The following is a 19,993-nucleotide window of genomic DNA, read 5'->3' on the forward strand; positions in this document are numbered from 1 at the left end:
TCAGTCCTGGTTCACCATTAATAGTGTAAAAGGAGATTTCAAAATGGAGCAAGCGAGCCTAACTCAGTCTTTTCACAATCGTATGGAAAAGCCACAAGGGAGGAGGAATTTATGCAGGTCCTCATTGGAGGAACCATGAACTTTTTGTCAGTTAGAAGCCCTCTGCCTAGACTTAACTTCCTCCTCACCCAGACACCTGAATTGTTCCATTCTTTACTTTGGAAGAAGCCAATGGGGTTTAACAAGCATCAATCCCTTATTTGCATATTAACCCAACCAATCCAAATTAACCTAGTTTCAATCTCTGTTTTGTATCAAGGACCCAAATAAGAGCTGCACTTGTGACTTTTAGTTTTTGTAACTCTCCCCTCTTTGTCTTCCTCCAAACAGGAGTCAGATTTCTACCTGAATCTGGGTTTCCCAAACTGCAATTCTAATTGCCCAAATAAATGTCTATTTGCTTGCATTTCCAGTGACAGGAGCTAGAATATGGTAGCACAAGTCACTTAACGGCTCTGAAAGGAATGCAATTTCTCATCTATGTAATGGAAATGTTCTCTGTTTAACTTACAGAAAAGGATTTGGCTAAAAGTTGACTGGCTGATTTGCAAAAATTGCTCTTTTAAGTGACAGATGGTGCCAATACTCAAGTACCCGGCAGCAATAGGAGACCAAAAAGCCACCATTTAGTGTTGTTTCCAGGAGCCTGTTTACTCATCCATATTTTCCAGGAAGTAAACTGTAACCATCCTAATCTATGGCTACTAGAACTAAATGTAGTATTTAACTAAGGGAAAATAGTAAATAGAAGGAAAAAAAAATCACTACTTTTCCTGGGTATCAAAATACTCCTTCACAAAATAGTAAAATAACAAATAAAGTCCACCCAAGATCGAGTGTATTTAATTTGTATACTTGGCATCTTGCGTCTGCATCTAGGTTTCAATCTCATTTTCAGCCACAGCTATAATTAGAGCTGCAATGGACTGTTTTATGATCTATAAAGATGAAAACTCTAGTACAATCGTTAGCAGTTAAAATTTCTCTGGTCACACCATAGCTTAATCGCTGTGTATTTTAGGACTCCACCTGGAGATTTTGAGTTTGAATTAATAGAAATGAAACCCAAGGGAACCAGGCCAAAATTATATATGGAATAAAACCAATCACTAAGTACTAGGGAGCCTTTTGAAGTAAATAAAATGTTTTTAAGTGAATGAATACTTAGGAATGTTAAGTTTATGGTCTTTTACAATCATTTCACTTCACATCCTAAATACTATACTTACACCTTAAAGTTATTTTATCAGAAATTACGCTTTGGTAAGCCAATAAGAACATACCTAAGAGCAAGTTCTTTTCATCATGCATAATTCTGTTATTCAATTTTTCAACTCAACTCTTTCAGGACCCTAATGTGTAAATCAGAACATCAGTAGCTACCTAAACAACATCTATGCTTATTCAGAATCTTAGATGCTAAGTTTTGTAACATAAGAACCCTTGGGCAGTCTGCTCAATCATAGGGACAGCTTCTCAGAACAACCTTTTGAATGTTTAATATAAAATACACAAGTTTATAAGGAAACCAGTTTTACTGAAATATTGTTCTCACCTTTTTTTAAGCATTAAATAACAGCATGTAGTGGCAGGTCTAATAACTACCAAAATAACAAAGCAGTGGTGTGTATGATATTTTGAGATCTTTGCATCAACTCTGTAATATTAAAGTATCTCCGACTTTTATTGGCAATATCTGAAATACTGCTAATATTACTGTGGTTTGTTGCCAACATTCACAACTGAAGAAAACACTAAATTTGTTAGAGGTTAGTGATGTCCTGTCTAAGTTTATGGATCCCCTAAAATCTATCCAGAAAGTCTCAGGTTAAGAAATACCCTTCATTAGAGGAATCTGACAAGATGATTTTTTTCTGACAAAATATTTTTAAGATTTATACGCAAAATTAGCTTTCCTGATTCACAAAAGTTCTACAACATTTGATAAATGTTTTCAAAAAGAGGAACAACAATAGTGATATGTCAACAATGCCAAATTACTTATAGAGCAAAGCACTGGGTAGACCATTCAGGTTCAAACCCTGTCTTCACCATTTATTTACTGTTAACATGGGCAAGTTATTTAATTTCTCTAAGCTTCAATCACACAATCTACTAATTAGGAATACTAATAGTCTACTTCAGCTGTTGTAAGGATAAAAGGATATACTTATGCAAAAAATCTCAGCACAGAGTAAAGGCTCACTAAACACTAATAAGAATTTATTTTTCAACAACACACTGGATTGCTTAAAGGCAAGATGATATTCATTGCAGGTTTTCATAACCAAAGTGGGGAGGAGACATCTAATTTAAACTATATATACCCTAACTTTAGAATTATGAATCTCTGGATAGTCTGTTGGTTCCAGGCACACTCTGTAACGTAATTACAGAAACCTACATAGATCATTTTCGGATCATTAAGTGAACAAACCTCATTGGTATGATGTTGACAAGACCATGACCTGAATCTGAGAATAAATGATTTCCTATGTTCTAAGAACTAGACATTAAACGATAGAAAGATGGTTATGTAAGTTATGACCAACAGACTTAATGTAATAGAATGTAGCCAATAAAATGTTAGTAAAAACAGTAGCAACATAGGAATGCACTGGTGTAATGTTAAGTGGAGTAGTTGGATAATACCCAACCCTGAGTTCTCGGACACTAATTTAGGGTTAGATTATGTTCCATTCTGACCATAAAGTTTCCTACCTTTTAGGTGTATTTTTCTCTGGTCCAAATTGCACTTAATAGTTAATCTCATTTATTCTAATAATTAATTTATCCCACTCATTTGACATTTCAAATTTCTCCCAAGTGCCTCCCTCCCTATACCTCCCTCTCCAAGCCAAACTATCTTTAAAAACTGTCTTCGGCTCTATGGAATTCCATTAAGAGTCTGTGACCATGGAAAATTAAGTGTTTTTGTCTTTTTCCTACTGTTTTTATCATCCCATCAAGGTATTAACATGAAAAAGATAACATTCGAAAAAGAAAGATTCAGATCATTCAAGAAACTGCTAAATTATCCCTAAAACCATGACTAAGTAACAAGATCTGAGATTAATAGTAGTCTTTTTTCATCTATTGATCCCTTTTAATCAGAAAACTTGATTTTGGAGATATTACATTAGAACACATTATCTCTGAACAGCTGGGATACAGACATAGATATAAGACAGTAAATGGTGAAATATTTAGATTCTAAATTTAAAGTGACATTGAGAACTGCTTAGAAATCAATACTGTAGCAACAGCTATCTCATTAAATAGGTAAGGCATTAAGACAGGAAAACCGCACAATCACATTTTCCAACAAAATAGGATTTTGAGAAACTGCCTTTGCTACTCATTGGAACTCTTATCCTAGTTGAAATCAGTCTGTGGAAAATCAGCTTTAGTAAGGGTCCTAACTGGAGTCTGGGTCCTTCAAGCTTCCCACGAGGGTAAGAGGATCTTTAAATCAATTAATTCTATTGCAGAGATGGAAACACTGAATAAGCACTAGAGGGGAGAATCTGAATAAAAATGAACAGCCTTACTGATAAACCTGAGTCTGTTTTTCAGTTATTAAATTCAACTCCCCCCTCTACGAGCCATGAATATTCAACTAACATAAACCAGTATCTTTTACTAGCTTCAAAATTGTGTGTATGTATGTATATATATTATATATATATATATATGTATACACATATATATATTATATATATAAAATATATAATATATATATAATATATAAAATTGTGTGTGTGTGTGTGTGTATATATATATATATATTTTAATGCTGGCCTAGCTGCAAAATTTATAAAGCCATTGGCAACGAGACATAAAGGAAGGTGAGGTTTCTGTCAAGAGCTGTAGGCTGGTACACACAATTTTACAAATGCTAAAATAGCATATTAGCAGGAGGGGGTGCCAAATTTATGATTTTACGATTTTAGGAAATCACTTTGCAATAGGATAAACGCTTAGGATACCCATTTAATTACGAAAATGAGTTCAGGGGGGATGATCTAAAGCAGCATTTGGGAAGTCCCTGTTTCAGGGTATCTGCAAATCTGCTTTGACCGTGGCATTAACGTATAAGGTCTGTACCTTCCCCTCCAAATGGGAACCGCTTCTGCCTAGCTCCATACACGGAAAGCACTGGGCCAAAGACTCATGTGGTATTTATAATCCGATGACATGTTGAGTTGTACACTCACACAGGAAGGCAAAATAGTACAAACTTAATCACTAAAAATTTTTTATTTTTAACTTTTTGGCTGTTTAGGTAATTCATTTCAAGGAACAATAGTGGGCAACAAATAGAAGGGCTTATTTATTTCTTTGACAGTAAATATAATTTCTTCCAATTAATAATATCTAATTTCTCATGAGTTACTAAGAAAAAAAACTCACTGTAAATTTTAAAAATAAGAGAAAACTCAAATGATACTTCAAGATTTTATAATTTTCAAATTCTGTCAAAGATTACTTCTTGAAATTCCAATTAAAACAAAACTTAATTAAAAAAGCATTATATGTTCCGCTATCATAGGTATCTAGTCAAAAATATGAAAAAGAATCAAAAATGTTTTTTCATTTTCATTTAAAGCTCCATAGAACTCAGAAACTAATAAATCTGTTAATTTAGAAGAGTCAATACTGGGGAAGGAGTTTATCAAACTCCAAGATAATTTTCAGTAAAAATAACACTAAGGCTCAAATTTCAAGTCAATAGAAATGATATCAGATATAAAGCACATTCACTACGAAGAACTAGACAACTAATAAGTAGCTATATATTTTAAAAAAGATGACTGAGGATGGGGACAAGTGGGGAGGCAGACAGTGGCGACCTCTGGAAGATGGAATCTCTTCTCTCTGCTGGTCCTAGAAGAGAAAAGAGACACCAATAAGCATCAACACACTGTCCGAATTCCTCCCCACCCGAGACCCAGCAGTCCACAGGTGTTTCTCAACCTGACAGCCAACTTCACCTTCATAGATGGTATTCAGTGCCAAGAGGATGTCAAAAACACCACCCTATCCTGACTTGATTAGAGCTGCCTTAAGAAAAATAAAGACTACCCAAGGTACTATTTATAGCTATTATCTGTATCAAATGGGGCCTAAAGCAGCTGGGTTGAAAGTCATACTCCTTTTTATTAAGACTAGCTTTCCAAAACTATTGCACTCAACTATTTTAAATTATAAAGAGACAATTAAATATAATCTAAAAGATCTGAATTATCCCTTTGCTTGCACACATTTGTACGAAGCAAGTGGCTACAAGCAGATGTTTGGGTTATAACCGTTGTGACTCTCAATCAACGCACATGGAGAGGATTGGGGTGATGGGTCCTTTACACCAAGTTGACAAAGAGAAATTCAACAACTTATGTAATTTGGAAAAGATTATCCTCACTCCGCAAAGCAGCTCTAGAACAAATGAAACTCAAAACATAATTACTTAGAGTGACTAGAGTACATAATACCTTCAATTCTGCAATTCAAACAGCATTCTACAGAATCTGCTTTCCCTAGGGAGTACAGCTGGCAATTCCAAAACAACTGGCAAATCCTTGCAGAGGATACAGCTTTCATAACCAGAACTCAGAATCGGTTACTTTCTCCTACCTTTGTGGAAGAGCTAATCACTGGAAACACGTCTAAAGTAAACCCAATATGAAATATTCTTTATTATTTTAGTCACTCAAGCCTGAGACAAATATATGTATAAAATGATGAGTTAATCAATTAAAATAAAACAAGTACTAGCTATGTTTCCACATTACTATTACTTTCTTCCAGGTACTGTGCTGCTCACTGGGGATGCAAAAAGATAAGTAAGATACAACCTCTGAGCTCATAGAACTGCCGTGAACGTGCAATACTGGAAACCCTGGAAGTCTGAAAACGGAATCTCTCGTCGACTCGCTGGCTCTGGGTCAAGGGAATATATTTTTAGATTCTTAAGTCTAAGTCTGCAACTCCAACAAGTAGATGACGGCAACGCGAAGAGGCCGGGGCACAACTGTGTAAAAGAGTTAAAACCACAACACGTTTCGTTCGCGCAGTGTACTAGCCGGCAACGGGGTCCAAAGAGATGCAATGATTCTAAGACTGACTACTTCAATGTTAAGATTGAAGAAGTTCAGGAAGCACCACACAGAAAAAGACTGAGAAATCAAGATTATGTCTGATTTTGTGAAATCGCTACGAATTTTAGAGCTGAATGAGACCTCGGAGTTCCCATCAACAAAGGAATTCAGAATCCCAAACACGAGCAAACCATCTGAACAATGCCCACTCCTTTGTTTACAAAACACAACAATAAGCAACCAAAGCAACCGCTAGAAACGAGCAGACCACCTGTTTTTAGGGCACCTTTCCTGAGGGCCTCCAATGTCTTCCTAAATCACTCCACTGTACCTGCTGCAAAGTAAGAATATTCTTGGCGCCAGAGCCCAAAGCCGACCTCGTCCGAGTTGCCCGACTTGAGGTTGACGCGACCAGTCCGCGAGGCCCGCAAGGTCAAGTTCGGAGCTTAGGCAGGCCTCACCCCCCTGCCCTGCGGAGGCGCGCGGCCGCCCGAGCCTCTGGCCTGACGCGGGAGAGCTCGGCCGGCGCCAGCAGCCCGCGCCTCGCCGCCCCGCCCGCAGCCCGCGGCTCCGCACGCGCGGGCACCCACACCCGAAGACAGCGAGCGTCCGGGGCGCTCGTACCTCACGCCGCTGCTCCGAAAACCCCGGGACGCGCAGCCGGCTGCTCCCGGCGCCCCCAGGGGCAGCACCACGCTCCCGCCGAGCATCAGCACGCGGCCCAGGCGACGGCGGAGCAGAGAAAAGCCGCGGGCCGGCACTGCCATGGCCGCGAATCGCCGGCTTCCGGACGGAGACTCCACCTCCCGCCGCTGCGGTCCTCGCAGCTGCAGGCCGGGCTCCGCCCCCACGCGGCCGGGCCGGAGAGCGGGTCCCTGCGGCAGCCGGTTCCGGGCGCCATGCCGGGGCGGGGCCCGGAGCCAAACTCAGGGCTGGGGGCGGGTCCGAGACACACTGGGAGGCGGGGCCAGGAACCAAGCTCTGAACGGGACGGGGGCGGGGCAGAAGAAACTCCGGGACTGGCAGGAGCTGGGCGAAGACGCTGGCAGCGGGCTGTGCGAAGTGTGTGTGGGGGGGAGGGGGAGGAGGGGGGGTAGTCTCTGAGACTGGTGGCTTGCGCTGTGGCTTCTCACCCACCTGACACACCTTTGATCTTCCCATAGCGAGGACACAGGTAAGGCGTCTAAAGTAATCACTCCAAGCAGCATGCCTTCTTTTTCCCTAGCCAGACTTCTGGCCTACCACCTCCGAGGCTATGTGATTTAAAGCCAGAAGGATGTTACTGCTTGTTTCCTACCCCACTTAGTAGGATCTTGGGATATCTGGAAGCTGGAGAGAGAAAAAAAAAGGTGTGAGTGTGTGGAGGGAGGAGGGGGACCTGGCTGAAGAAGGCCTGAACTTTAGAATTTCTGTTGTTCTACCTTATCTCCATATTTGGAAGGAAAAAAATCATTTTCCAGAGTTTATGAACAAGTTAACATAGCCTGGGAACCTGCATTGTCTGGTGAATGGACAGCTACTGAGAAAGCAAAAATATCAACTACCTCTGGAAAAGTAAAAATCAGACTGGCCATTCACTATGCTGGGATATGTTAAAAGGTAAATTGAAGCAGACTTTTAAAAATTAAGAGTTTCTTTGAGCAAAAAATCAGTTTGAACCAGGCAGCATCCAATCTAGCAGATAGAAAGGCACTCTTGGGAGCTGTACAAAGTAAAAGACTTTTTTTTTTTTTAGGCTGAAGGGAACAGGAACAAGAAAGTTATACTAGCAAAAAAGTGGGTTCTTTGTTGCAAAGTTACTTTCCTTTAGGGGATGGCAGGGATCTATCAGGCACAATACCTGACTAGGGCTGATCAGGTGATTCCTGGTTGACTGATTTAAGATTCTGTTTCTGGGAGAGAGGAAACTAACGGGGAGGAAGAATTTCCTCTGCCCTTTAAGGTCCTAGTTCTAGCTAGATCAGAATCATATTTTTTTAATATGAAATTTATTGTCAAATTGGTTTCCGTACAACACCCAGTGCTCATCCCAACAGGTGCCCTCCTCAGTGCCCATCACCCACCCACCCCTCCCTCCGACCCCCCATCAACTGTCAGTTTATTCTCAATTTTTAAGAGTTTCTTATGGTTTGGCTTTCTCCCTCTCTAACTTTTTTTTTTTTCCTTCCCCTCCCCCATGGTCTTCTGTTACGTTTCTCAGGATCCACATAAGAGTGAAAACTGGTTAGATCAGAATCATACGGACATGAGATAGATTAACAGAGGAAAATCAAGTTTAATAGCATACATAAGGGGAATCAAAATCAAATTTAATAGCATTCAATGGGGAATCCACACAGACATTGAAATTCCAAAGATAGGCAACATGATGCTTATATGAGTTAAGGAGAGGGGTAGGGGTCTGAGGATACAAAAGGGAGAGATATCATGAACAGGAAAGTGAAAGGAAATGTTTGGAAAACAAAGATACCCTGTTATTCAGATAAGTTTCTCAGGTAAAGAGGAATTTCTATTAATAGCTCTCTTCCTGGTAAAGCAAGCAGTTGAGGGGGAGGTAAAGAACTTTTTCTGACTCTGCTGGGTTTGGATTATTTTTAACTCAAAATAATGTTCATGCCAAAGTGGCCCTTCTAAGGGTGGCCTTCCCTTGTCCTCTACAGTGATTAGGTCTCAGTTTGGTGAAGTGGGGCTTAGCATAAGTGACTCCATTTTGGATCTGTTGTCTTGTTTTTTAACAGATAACAAACACAGATAAGAGACAGATAGAACCAGATGCAAAGGTAAAGGAAACAATATTTCTCCCAAGGTCAGGCTGCAGCTGTGAAGTATCATCACAATCCCTTTGACCACTACATTCTTACTTAAAATCCTTCTTCTCTAAAATCATAACTGTCAGAAAGTGTGCTCTTTAAAATCCTATCAGTAAGAATGAAACATCCTATCCGTCCTATTCTGTATGGTGTAAGTCAGTTTCACACAAAGAAGCAGCCTTTATTTCCAACGTAGGTAAAAGCTTCAGATGAGGGATTCCTGAACACATTCCACATCGATCTTAACTTTATCAATTCCAAGGAATAGGCCCCTGGATCCCCTTTGCAGTTCCACTTCATGCTGACCCCTTTACACACAGCTCTTTCCTGCTTTGAGCCTCCCAAAATGTTGCTTTATTTAAATTTCGCCTAACCTCTACCCTTCCCCAAATCTTATAAGAACCCCATATCTCCCCTTAGTTGATGAGACATTTCTCAGGTTTCCTCTGGTGTGCAGTCTCCTTCATTACAAGGAACCAGTTATTCTAATTTTGTCTTTCTACAGTTTTGTCCCTGCCAGTTGAATCTGATTAGGCTAGGATAGCAGCCAGGAGTGATGATCAAGGGTATTTGCAGCCCAGAAGCGGTTATCAGTCTAGCAAAGGCAATATCGTGTCCCCAGTGTTCAGTAATTTCTTGAAAACTAGTTCATTAAGGTTTATAAGGAATCCTAAACGGACACCACCACATTTCAAAACATAACCACATCAATTCAAAGCTTTCTTTAATCATCTGGCCTTGTCAAGAATATGTAACGGTCTCGTATGGAGATATGTTGATCATTTCTTGTCCCCATCCTCTGTGTCTCATACTAGACTCTAGACAGCTCTCTTTGCACATAAACTTCATGTACTTCCTACTAATGGAACCTGAATTATTGCACTCAAAATAAGCCATGACTGTGACAGGAAGGAAAAAAATTGCCTCCACCCTCAAGGTTCTCCAGCAGGACTAAGAATTAAATTTATATGAGACAAATTAACAGGAGAAAAAAACCCACAAAGTTTTATTATGTGTACACGAAGGTCCAGTTACAAAATTGAGACCTGAAGAAATGACCAAAGTAGGGTTTTTGAACACTTTTAGACAAAGAGATGATACATTTATTTAAAAAATTTTTCTAACGTTTATTTTTGAGAGAGAGACAGAGCATGAGAGGGGGAGGTGCAGAGAGAGAGGGAGACACAGAATCCAAAGCAGGCTCCAGGCTCCGAGCTGTCAGCACAGAGCCGGACGCAGGGCTCAAACCTACTAACCGTGAGATTGTGACCTGAGCTGATGTCAGATGCTTAACTGACTGAGCCACCCAGGCACCCCAAGAGATGATACATTTTTGAGGAATTTATAGAATAAGGAAAACAGGTGTTTGGGCTGAAATGGTAGATTAGTAAAAAGTAATAAGACTTACTTCTGTAGCTTTTTGTGGTTTTAAAGTCATTACCTCTGGTGATAAGGATATCTTTTTTTTTTTTTTTTTTTTTTTAGTTGTTTATTTTGAGAGAGGAAGAGAGAGAGAGAGAGACAGCGTGAGTGAGGGAGGGGCAGGGAGAGAGGGAGAAAGAATCCCGAGCAGGCTCCATGCTGTCAGCACAGAGCTCAACACAGGGCTTGAACTCACAAAACTGAGACCATCACCTGAGCTGAAACCAAGAGTCCGATGCTTAACCGACTGAGCCACCCAGGCTCTTTTCACTTCTCACTGTAGGGAGGATATTTTTTCCTATGAGACATTTGTTTCCTGCTTTCAAGGAGACAGAGGAAGGGCTGAATGTCCTTGTACTAGTTGTTACTTAAGTGATTTTTATTTGAAATAATGTGCCAGCCCCGACAGCTGTTTCTGAGTAACTCATTAAAGTCATCTTGAGGTAAGAGCTTGCATCAAGCAAAGGAAAGCAACTACCCTCTGTCATCTAAAGGTAACCCTACCCACAAGTCTACCTACTATCTAATCTCGGTGTGACCTCCGTGGCATTATCTCCAGAGCCTAGTCCAATGTGTGGCACACATTAAGTGCTCATGAAGCATCTGTTACATGAGTGAGTGAATGAATTGAACCTAGACTCAGCAGGAATGGAATGAAATGCCCAATGAACTCCGAAAAAGCCACCTCTGATGAGATGTGGGCAGAGCTGCTTGTCCTCCTAGAGACGTGGAGCATATAACTGAACCTGTGCCAGAGATTTTAAGTACACCAGAAAATGTGTATGGTGGCCTATTGCCAGGCTTTGGGTGACTATAAGTTTTCTGACACCCGTTGGATATCCTTTCAATAATAAAATACCCCTGTAGAACATTACGCCTACTATTCTTGCAAATGGAGAAGTTAATGTCAGTCTACTGGGTTGCACCATGAGAAATTTTCCCCATGTTTCTGGATGGTGCCCTGGTCATCAGAAATGTAACTCCCGTGAAAGTTAATCTAGATCATCGCTGGACTAGAGTGACATTTTTAGCTGTTTGAGAAATGTGTATATTAATATTGATTTCTATGAATCTGAGGTATCACAGAGGAAATGAAATGTTTTTCGACACGATTAGAGGAATTGTTTGAAGAAGAGACTTTTCCCCATAGCACTGAATATGAAAGATTGTGACCCTATACTCAAAAACAATTGGATTTGGTTTTTGAACTATAAATTAGATTTTCTTATATTTTGCTTTTCTAAGCTAACTTTAGCTGCAAGCATAAGCTTAATTCTGGCCACTACCTCAACAACATTAATCATTAGGGAAATGTAAATCAAAACCACAATGACACAACATCTCACACCCATTAAGATGGCTACTATAAAGAATAAAACCAAACAAAACCAAAAAACAGGTGTTGGTGAGGATGTGAAGAAGGTGGAACCCTTTGGGGGTTCTCTTGGTGGAACTGTAAAATGGTGCAGCCACTATGGAGAATCAGTGATTCCCGGGGTTAAGGGAAGGGGAATGGGGAGTTGCTGTTTAATGACTACATAGTTTCAGTTTTGCAAGATCAAAAGAGTTCTAGAGACTGGTTACATAATAATGTGTTTGTGCTTAACACTACAGAACTATATACAGTAAAACCTTGACTTGCCAGCATAATTCAAGCATAATTCGTTCCAGAAACATGTTTGTAGTCCAAAGCACTTGTATATCAGAGCGAATTTCCCCGTAAGAAATAATAGAAACTCAGATGATTCATTCCACAACCCAAAAATATTCATATAAAAATGACTATACTACTGTAATATAACACAAAATAATAAATAAAATACAAAACAAAAAGAAAAATAAACAAATTAGCCTGCACTTACTTTTGAAAACCTTTGTGTCTGGTGTGAGTGAGGGAGACAAGACAGGAGGGTTATTGTGGAGGAGGACTTTCACTATCACTGATAGAATCATCGCTATCCATTGGCTCAATGGAATCTTTTTCTGCATGGGCGCCATTGTACATGCTCTCATGGATACTGACTATAGTACAGTATTAATAAACTCTTGTCATATACTGTATTTAACGTAACTGCAATAAGGCAGCAGAGAAAAGGGTCTATATCCACAGGCAGCCTAATCTAGAATGAAGCAAAGCATTCCTAAGCTCACTCATTCCTAAGCTTACTCTTACATGGAAAAGTAAAGGACTGTCCATAGGTGCTTTGAAGTCACAAAAAATACACGAGTGCCAGTTGTGGGCACCTTCCAACAGTCTGAAAAATCACTAATTTCTGCCAAACACCACGGCCTGACACAGGAGCATCTCGGCATCGGCCTGAGACTGAGCATCTGAGCATGGGAGACGATCACCCACAATCCCACAGGAAGAGAGAGAGAAAGAGAAGAACCATTGTCTCAGTTGTGATTATGTGATGTTCGGTGTCACATACCACTCGTACTGCAAGACATGCTCATTTTCGAGTTAAAATTTATTAGAAATGTTTGCTCATCTTGCAGAACAGTCGCAGAACAAGTAACTTGTAATCCAAGGTTTTACTCTACTTATACATGGTTAGGATGACAAATTTTATGTCCTGTATATTTTACCACCATTTAAAATTCCTTTGATGTAAAAATTAGTGACAAATATTTTATTATTAATTTAGGAATTTTTACTTCCAATGGTAGTGAATAAGACTTACTGGGCCACATCCTTAGAAAGATTTTGTATTATAGTCTTTTAAATTTTAGTCCGTTTTGTGAGCAACAAATAGTATTCACTGAAGTCGTCGTTTATATTTTCCTGACCATGAATGTGTGAAACATCTGTTTATTAGCCATTTCAATTTTCTCTTCTCCAGTGGGTTTGTTTTTTATTGATATAGGAATTATTTCTATTTTCAGTATCAGTACTGTTTTGTCACGTGTGTGTGACAAGTAGTCAGATTTATCAATCTATTCTTTTGTGGTTGGAGTTTCATGTTTATGCAATCTCTCCATAATTTAAGATTTTAGAGATGGAGTCCTGTTAATTTACTCTAGCGCTTTCAAAGTGTTGCCTTTCACATTTAAATCCCTAATTAAGTATTACAATGTGCACAATGTGTGAGGTACAATGTGTGAGGTAGAGATAACATTTCTTTAAAAAATGCACCAGAAGCACTTATTACTAATCCATTCTTTCTTCCTTATCTGCAGTTCCACCTCTTTCTACTATGAGCTTTCTATATGGACATAGATCTGTCCCTTCTCGCTGGCAAGGTGATGTGGCAGAAATCAAGACTAGTGAACTTGAAGCAATAGAAACTATCAAAGGCAAAGTGTATTTTTTAAAAAAGGCTAAAAAATGTAACAGTGTATCAGTGAGCCTTGGGACAACTTCAAGACACCAAAGATAATATAATTGGAGTTCCCAAAAGAGAGGGGATGAGGACCAAAATTTTTTTTTAAAGAATTCATGTGAAATATTTTCCAAATTTGGTGAAAAGTACAACAAACTCATCTGAGAAACTCATTGAAGCCAAAGCAGAAGAAACATGAAGAAAACTGTACCAAATTATATCATAATTAAATTGCTCAAAACCAGTGACAAGGTGAAAAAAAAAACTTTTAAGCAGCCAGGAGGAGAAAAAACATTTTAGGACAGAGGAATGCAGATAAGAGCAGCGGGTTTCTCAACAGTTTAGCACAGTAGTAGGATGTAAAACAACATACCCAAACCCAAGTTAGCAATATGCCATATAATAAGTTTTGAAATCAGAAAGTGTGAGACCTCCAACTTTGTTCTCCTCCTTTTTTTTCCCCAAGATTATTTGCCTATTTAGGGTCTCTGGAGATTCTGTATGGATTTGGGGATGGGTTTTTCTATTTCTGCAAAAAACACTTTAGGACTTTGATAGACATTTCATTAAATCTAGTAATGTAAATTGCTTGGGTATATTGGCATCTTAGCAATACGAAGTTTTCCAATCCATGAACTCAACATCTTTCCATTGATTTATTTCTTTAATTTCTCTCAGAAACATTTTGTAGCTTTTTAGTGTACAAGTCATCCTTGGCTGGATTTATTACTGTGTATTTTATAAGTTTTGATGCTATTATACATGGAATTATTTTCTTCATTTTCCTTCTGGACTGGTCATTTTTGGCAACTACTTTTGCCATAACAAGTTTCTTTGTCTGGGAATCTCATGTCTTCTGTAAGTGTTCCTGAAACTGTGGAAAGCTAACTTAGTAGATTGTGGGTAGGGTGAAATTTACTCCATCGTAAGCTCACAAATTGTCATGATAGGAGAGAAAGAGGGGCTATCACTATAGATGCTAAAAACACTAAAATATTAATAAAGTAATAATACAAACAGCTTTAATGCAGTGTATTTGACTACTAAAATAAAATAGACATGTTTATTGAAAAACACAAATCATCTTAAACTGACCCAAAAAGAAATTTAAAAATTTAATAACTTTATATAGATTTTTAAAAACAAATTAGCAATTAATAACTCTCTGACAAAGAATCTTCAGTCTTAGTGGGTTTCACTGATGATTTCTCTCAAATATTTAAGAAAACTATAATAACAATCCTATGCACATCTCTCAGAAAATAGAAGAAGGAACACTTTCCAACTCACTTTGTAAGGCCACCATTGCCCTGATATCAAAACATTACAAGGAAAGGCAACGACAGACCAATACCTCTCCACAACATAGTAACAAAAATCTCCAAAACAATAGCAAATTGAATAGCAATATGTATAAAAGGTAATATATCCTGATATCCTGATCGAGAGGGGTTTATTCTGGGAACGGAAGTCTGGTTCAACATTCGATTAATGTAATTCACCATAGTAACAGATTAAAGAAGAAGAAACGATGATTTCAGTAGATGTAGAAAAAGTATTTGACAGAATTAAACATTTATTCATGATAAAAGTAACTTTCAGAAAACTAGAAATAGAGGGATATTCTTCAAGCTGATAAAGGACATCTATGAATAACCAGCCCACAGCTAACATTATACTTCATGATGAAAGATCCCTAAGATTAAGAACAAGGCAAAGATAACTTTTCTCACCGTTTCTGTTCCATATTGTACTGCTCGTCTGGGTGATGGAAAGGGTACAAAAGAACTTTGGAGGGCGATGGAAATGTTCTGTATTTTGATCATGGTATGGCACATGTGTATACAATTGTGAAAACTCATCAAATTACATACTTAAAATGAGAACATTTTATTGTATGTAAATTATACTGAATCAAAATTGATAAAACACAGAACTTAAACATTTGTTGGTTCTCTTTAGATGTAATCCACATCCCTCTCTCACTAAGAAGCCTCTTTTCTACTAGTATGTATGTATCACTTTGATTTTCTGTTATTCATTTGGCCTCTAGAGGGAACCCATATTTCATGAACTCAGAAGCTTGGCAGTGATTTAAAAAGCACATCATCATACTCTGGTTTCTCTTCAGATCGTATAAAAAGCACATCATCTATGGATATAAATGCACAGAAAAGAATGGTACAAATGAAAATTTTTCATTAGCAGATTTTTAAGAATTTAGTAATGAAGTTTCTTAAAACCCTTGTTGGCCATAGTCATACGGAAGATAAACATGTTACTTGTGAAAGAGATGAAGCTTCTTTCATCAGTGTATTTAAATAGTGAACTCAATCTTGACTTTCATGTAGATGGTGTGGGTCAATTAGACATAACCTTGGTATTTTTTTTTAAATAAAGGTTATATTTTTGGTTACAAAAGTTATCCATGCTCATTACAGAAAATGTGATGAAAAAATTTTAAATACCATTATATAAATATATTAAAATAATATATAAAATATTATTATATTTTATATATTATTTTAATATATTTATATACAACTTATAAATATATATAAATAAATTAAAATAATAATATATAAATATTATATAAGATATATATTTATATATTTTATATATTATTTATAATACATTTATATTTTTATATATTATTTATATGTATAATTTATAAATATATGTATATAAATAAATCAAAATAATAATGCATAAGTATTATATAATATATATTGTATATATTTTCCTTTATTATTATATAAAAATATATAAATAAAATATATAAATAAATTTAAAAATAGACAAAATTTTTAAATACCAGGTTATACTTTTGGTTACAAAACTTATCCATGTTCATTACAGAAAATGTGAAAGTTACAGAAAAATTGAAAGAAGAGGAAGAGGAGAAGAATCCATAGAAGTCACTATTGTCATCATAATCACTGCCTGCAGACATGAATACTGTCAACATTTGGGCATATTGCCCCAGAGGTTTTATTTATACATTATTTTTACTTGATTGTAGTCACATATAACAAAACGTTAGAATTTAACCGCTCTTTGATATCTAACCATGAAAATGAAGCATAAATTACCTTTTTGTAATGTAGAACGTTCATAATTAATTAATTACGCCACTTTGAAGTGCTTTTAATAGTACTCAACTGGAAAAGTTACAATAAAATGTTATTAATATTTAGTAGTCACATTAAATTGTCCATATTTCTTTGGCAGTTCTCTCTTATGCAGGAAATCTACTTGATAGTCGTTACAACTGGAAAGAGCTGGGCAGTGGATGGCAGAATTTTTTTTCCTTATCCTAAATAATCTCCACCTAAGTTGGTAGAGGAGAAAAATGTAATCTATGAGCAGTAAAAAGTCTCAGATGAAAAGAACATTTTTGAAAGATAATTTACCTGGTGGTCTTATGGTATATTCCCAAAGGGAAAAGAAACTATACATACATTCCAATTCAGCTTTACCTTGTCACATAACAATGTATTCGTGTTTAGGTAGAGGGGACAATGAAATAGATGGTAAACAGTGAGTTTTGAGCCTTGTTTGTGGAATTACCTGTACTTTTATTTTTATTTTTTTTTAATTTTTTAAAAAAATGTTTATTTTGACAGAGAGAGACAGAGCATGAGTGGGGGAGGGGCAGAGAGAGAGGGAGACATAGAATCCGAAGCAGGCTCCAGGCTCCCAGCTGTCAGCACAGAGCCCCGAGGTGGTGCTGGAACTCACAGACCACGAGATCATGACCTGAGCCCAAGTCTGACGCTCAACCTACTGAGCCACCCAGGCGCCCCTGCCTGTACTTTATTAAAATCCACTTGGCACAGATGAATTGTATGTAGATTTTAACTGACGCAAGTGATAAAGGGAAGAGAGTTAATGTGAATGTTAACAATTATACTTAAACAGTATTTACTAATATTTATTGAAGACATAATATTTCTGGTACTGTAGGTATCTTATTACATGAATCACCTTTTCTTTATTTAATCGTTACAACAACTTTATAAAGATTTACAGGGAGTAACTATTTTCTTTCTCATTTTACTGAGACAGAATCTGAGGCTCTTAGAAGTCAAATAACATTTTCAAAGTCACACGGAGGGGTGCCTGGGTGGCTCAGTCGGTTGAGCTTCCGGCTTTGGCTCAGGTCATGATCTCACAATTTGTGGGTTCAAGCCCCGCATCCGACTCTGTACTGACGGCTCAGAGCCTGGAGCCTGCTTTGATTTCTGTGTCTCCCTCTCTCTCTGCTCCTCCCCGCTCATGCTCTCTGTCTCTCCTTCAAAAATAAATAAAAACATTAAATTTTTTTTTTAAAAAAAGTAACACAGCTAATACATGCCAAAGTTGGGGTTTGCACATAGGTCTATGTTGCTATAATAGTCCTATCCTTAACCCATGCCCTCTTCTTTCCAGGAACTTCACATATATGACCCTTTCAAAGCAGGACTTCTTTTTTCCACTTAAAGTACCTTATTGCCATCATCATGTTGTGTTCAAAAAAAACCTCAGCCTAAAGAATTAATTTAAGGGGTGCCTGGGTGGCTCAGTCAGTTAAGCATCTCAGGTCATGATCTCACGGTTCGTGAGTTTGAGCCCCATGTCGGGCTCTGTGCTGACAGCTCGGAGTCTGGAGCCTGCTTCAGATTCTGGGTCTCCCTGTCTCTCTCTGCCCCTCCCCTGCTCATTCTCTCTCTCTCTCTCTCTCTCTCTCTCTCTCTCAAAAATGAATAAACTTAAAAAAAATTAAGAAAACAAGAAGAATTAATTTAAAAGAACGAATATTCAGCCCCTGAAAAGAACTCCAAAGGGCAATTTCATTCCTAATACAAACCACAAATGAGGTTCTTGGTTTAAATCTACTACTTTATTAAATAACAAGGTAAGGAGTGGTTTGCTCTTGTACTTATGATTGTTATTATTTCATCCATTGTCTCCAGGCTATTATATTCTGATAGCTATAACATTATTAGTATACACAAGTAATTGTAGTATATCAATTGGTTCTATGAGACACCTTTGGAGTAGAAATGAAACCCTTTCTTAGCATCTAAAACTAGAAGAGAACAAACCACATCCCCATGATGCTCTTTATTGAAGGCCTTTAACTGATATGATGTGAAAATGAGTAATTTTGGGAATCATACCTGAAAGCACCTAACGGTGAAGACAGTGTTGCATTTACTTATGAATATATAAATACAGTGATTTAAGATGTAATTAAATAATTATTCAGCACATACTAGGCACCTATATCAATAAGCTGGCAGTTGATTAAATTGTCCGTGGTCATTGTTAAAAATGGATTAAACATCCATTCTAGATTTTTTAAACTTAAAAAAAATTGTTTTAAGTTTATTTATTTATTTTGAGAGAAAGAGAGAGTGAGCAGGGGAGGGGCAGAGAGAGAAGGAGAGAAAGAATCCCAAGCAGGCTCCCCACTTCTTCAGTGTGAAGCCCAATGCGTGGCTTGAACTCATGAAACCGTGAGATCACGACCTGAGCTGAAACCAAGAGCCAGATGTTTAACCAACTGGGCCACCCAGGTGCCCCTAGATTTTTAAGACTTCTAATAAAAAAAGATCACACACTTACTGTTATGATGTCTAAAAAGCTCAAAAAAAAAAACCCACTAAAAAAAAATAAAGGAAAGAAGAAAAGTGAAATGAGAAATGAGTGGTGTTTGGGATAAGACACCAGTATATAATATAATAGGATTACAAATGCATTGGAAGATGTAGCTTAGTATGTGAGTCAAAAAGACTGCCAACTGAATGCCACAAATAGGCAACCACTAAGCATACATGGAAAAGCCAAGGAGAAAGGCTTCAGAAGAAAACCCTAAGGATACCTTGACCATGGCCCTCTAGCCTCCAGAACTATGAGAAAAACAAATTGCTGTTGTTCAAGCCACTAATACTCGACCTAGGCTCGGTGATATTGCCTGCACGTGATGAGCAGCCACTGAAGAATCTCAAGTAGAAAAACCACTTTTTAAGGTCTGCTCTGTAGAACAATCACTTTGCAGTGAGTAAGATTGACCTGGGAGACTAGTTAGGAAGTTACATCAATGGTCCAGTGACAGCTAATGAGGGGCATATTTAAGGCAATTTCACAGGGAAGGGAGAGGAGGAAGTAAGGGAGTAGACGTTACAGGGTCCGGAGCCCTGTTGGATGCAAAGCAGAGAGAGAGGGTCAATCTGCGATAAAACTGAGGTCCCTGGCTTAGGGAGCTCAGTGAATTTGCTTAATAAAGCAAAACAGA

At 37.9% G+C, this 19,993-nt stretch overlaps 1 protein-coding gene and 1 long non-coding RNA gene across 4 annotated transcripts in view; one reads left to right on the top strand and one right to left on the bottom strand.

The window, feature by feature from the left end:
* MTHFD2L (methylenetetrahydrofolate dehydrogenase (NADP+ dependent) 2 like) overlaps positions 1–7,088 on the bottom strand; it is a 147,236-nt gene extending 140,148 nt beyond the window's left edge. The window contains exons 1-2 of one of the 3 annotated variants that reach the window (XM_045473754.1): positions 6,783–7,055; positions 4,302–4,947 (exon numbers count right to left, since the gene is read on the bottom strand). In XM_045473754.1, the coding sequence (XP_045329710.1) occupies positions 4,842–4,947; positions 6,783–6,925 (249 nt within the window). In that variant the 5' untranslated portion in view covers positions 6,926–7,055 and the 3' untranslated portion in view covers positions 4,302–4,841. Of the gene's footprint in view, positions 1–4,301; positions 4,948–6,782 lie in introns of those variants that run through there. The other 2 variants (XM_045473752.1, XM_045473753.1) reach the window with 2 other exon arrangements.
* A 162-nt stretch (positions 7,089–7,250) lies between these two features.
* Positions 7,251–16,923, top strand: LOC123595857. Its single transcript, XR_006711404.1, has 2 exons — positions 7,251–7,332; positions 16,573–16,923. It is a non-coding gene; the product is annotated as an uncharacterized LOC123595857 (long non-coding RNA).
* The last annotated feature ends 3,070 nt before the right edge of the window (positions 16,924–19,993 follow it).

Source organism: Leopardus geoffroyi, chromosome B1 (assembly GCF_018350155.1).
Source record: "Leopardus geoffroyi isolate Oge1 chromosome B1, O.geoffroyi_Oge1_pat1.0, whole genome shotgun sequence".
Taxonomy (NCBI): Eukaryota; Metazoa; Chordata; class Mammalia; order Carnivora; family Felidae; genus Leopardus; species Leopardus geoffroyi.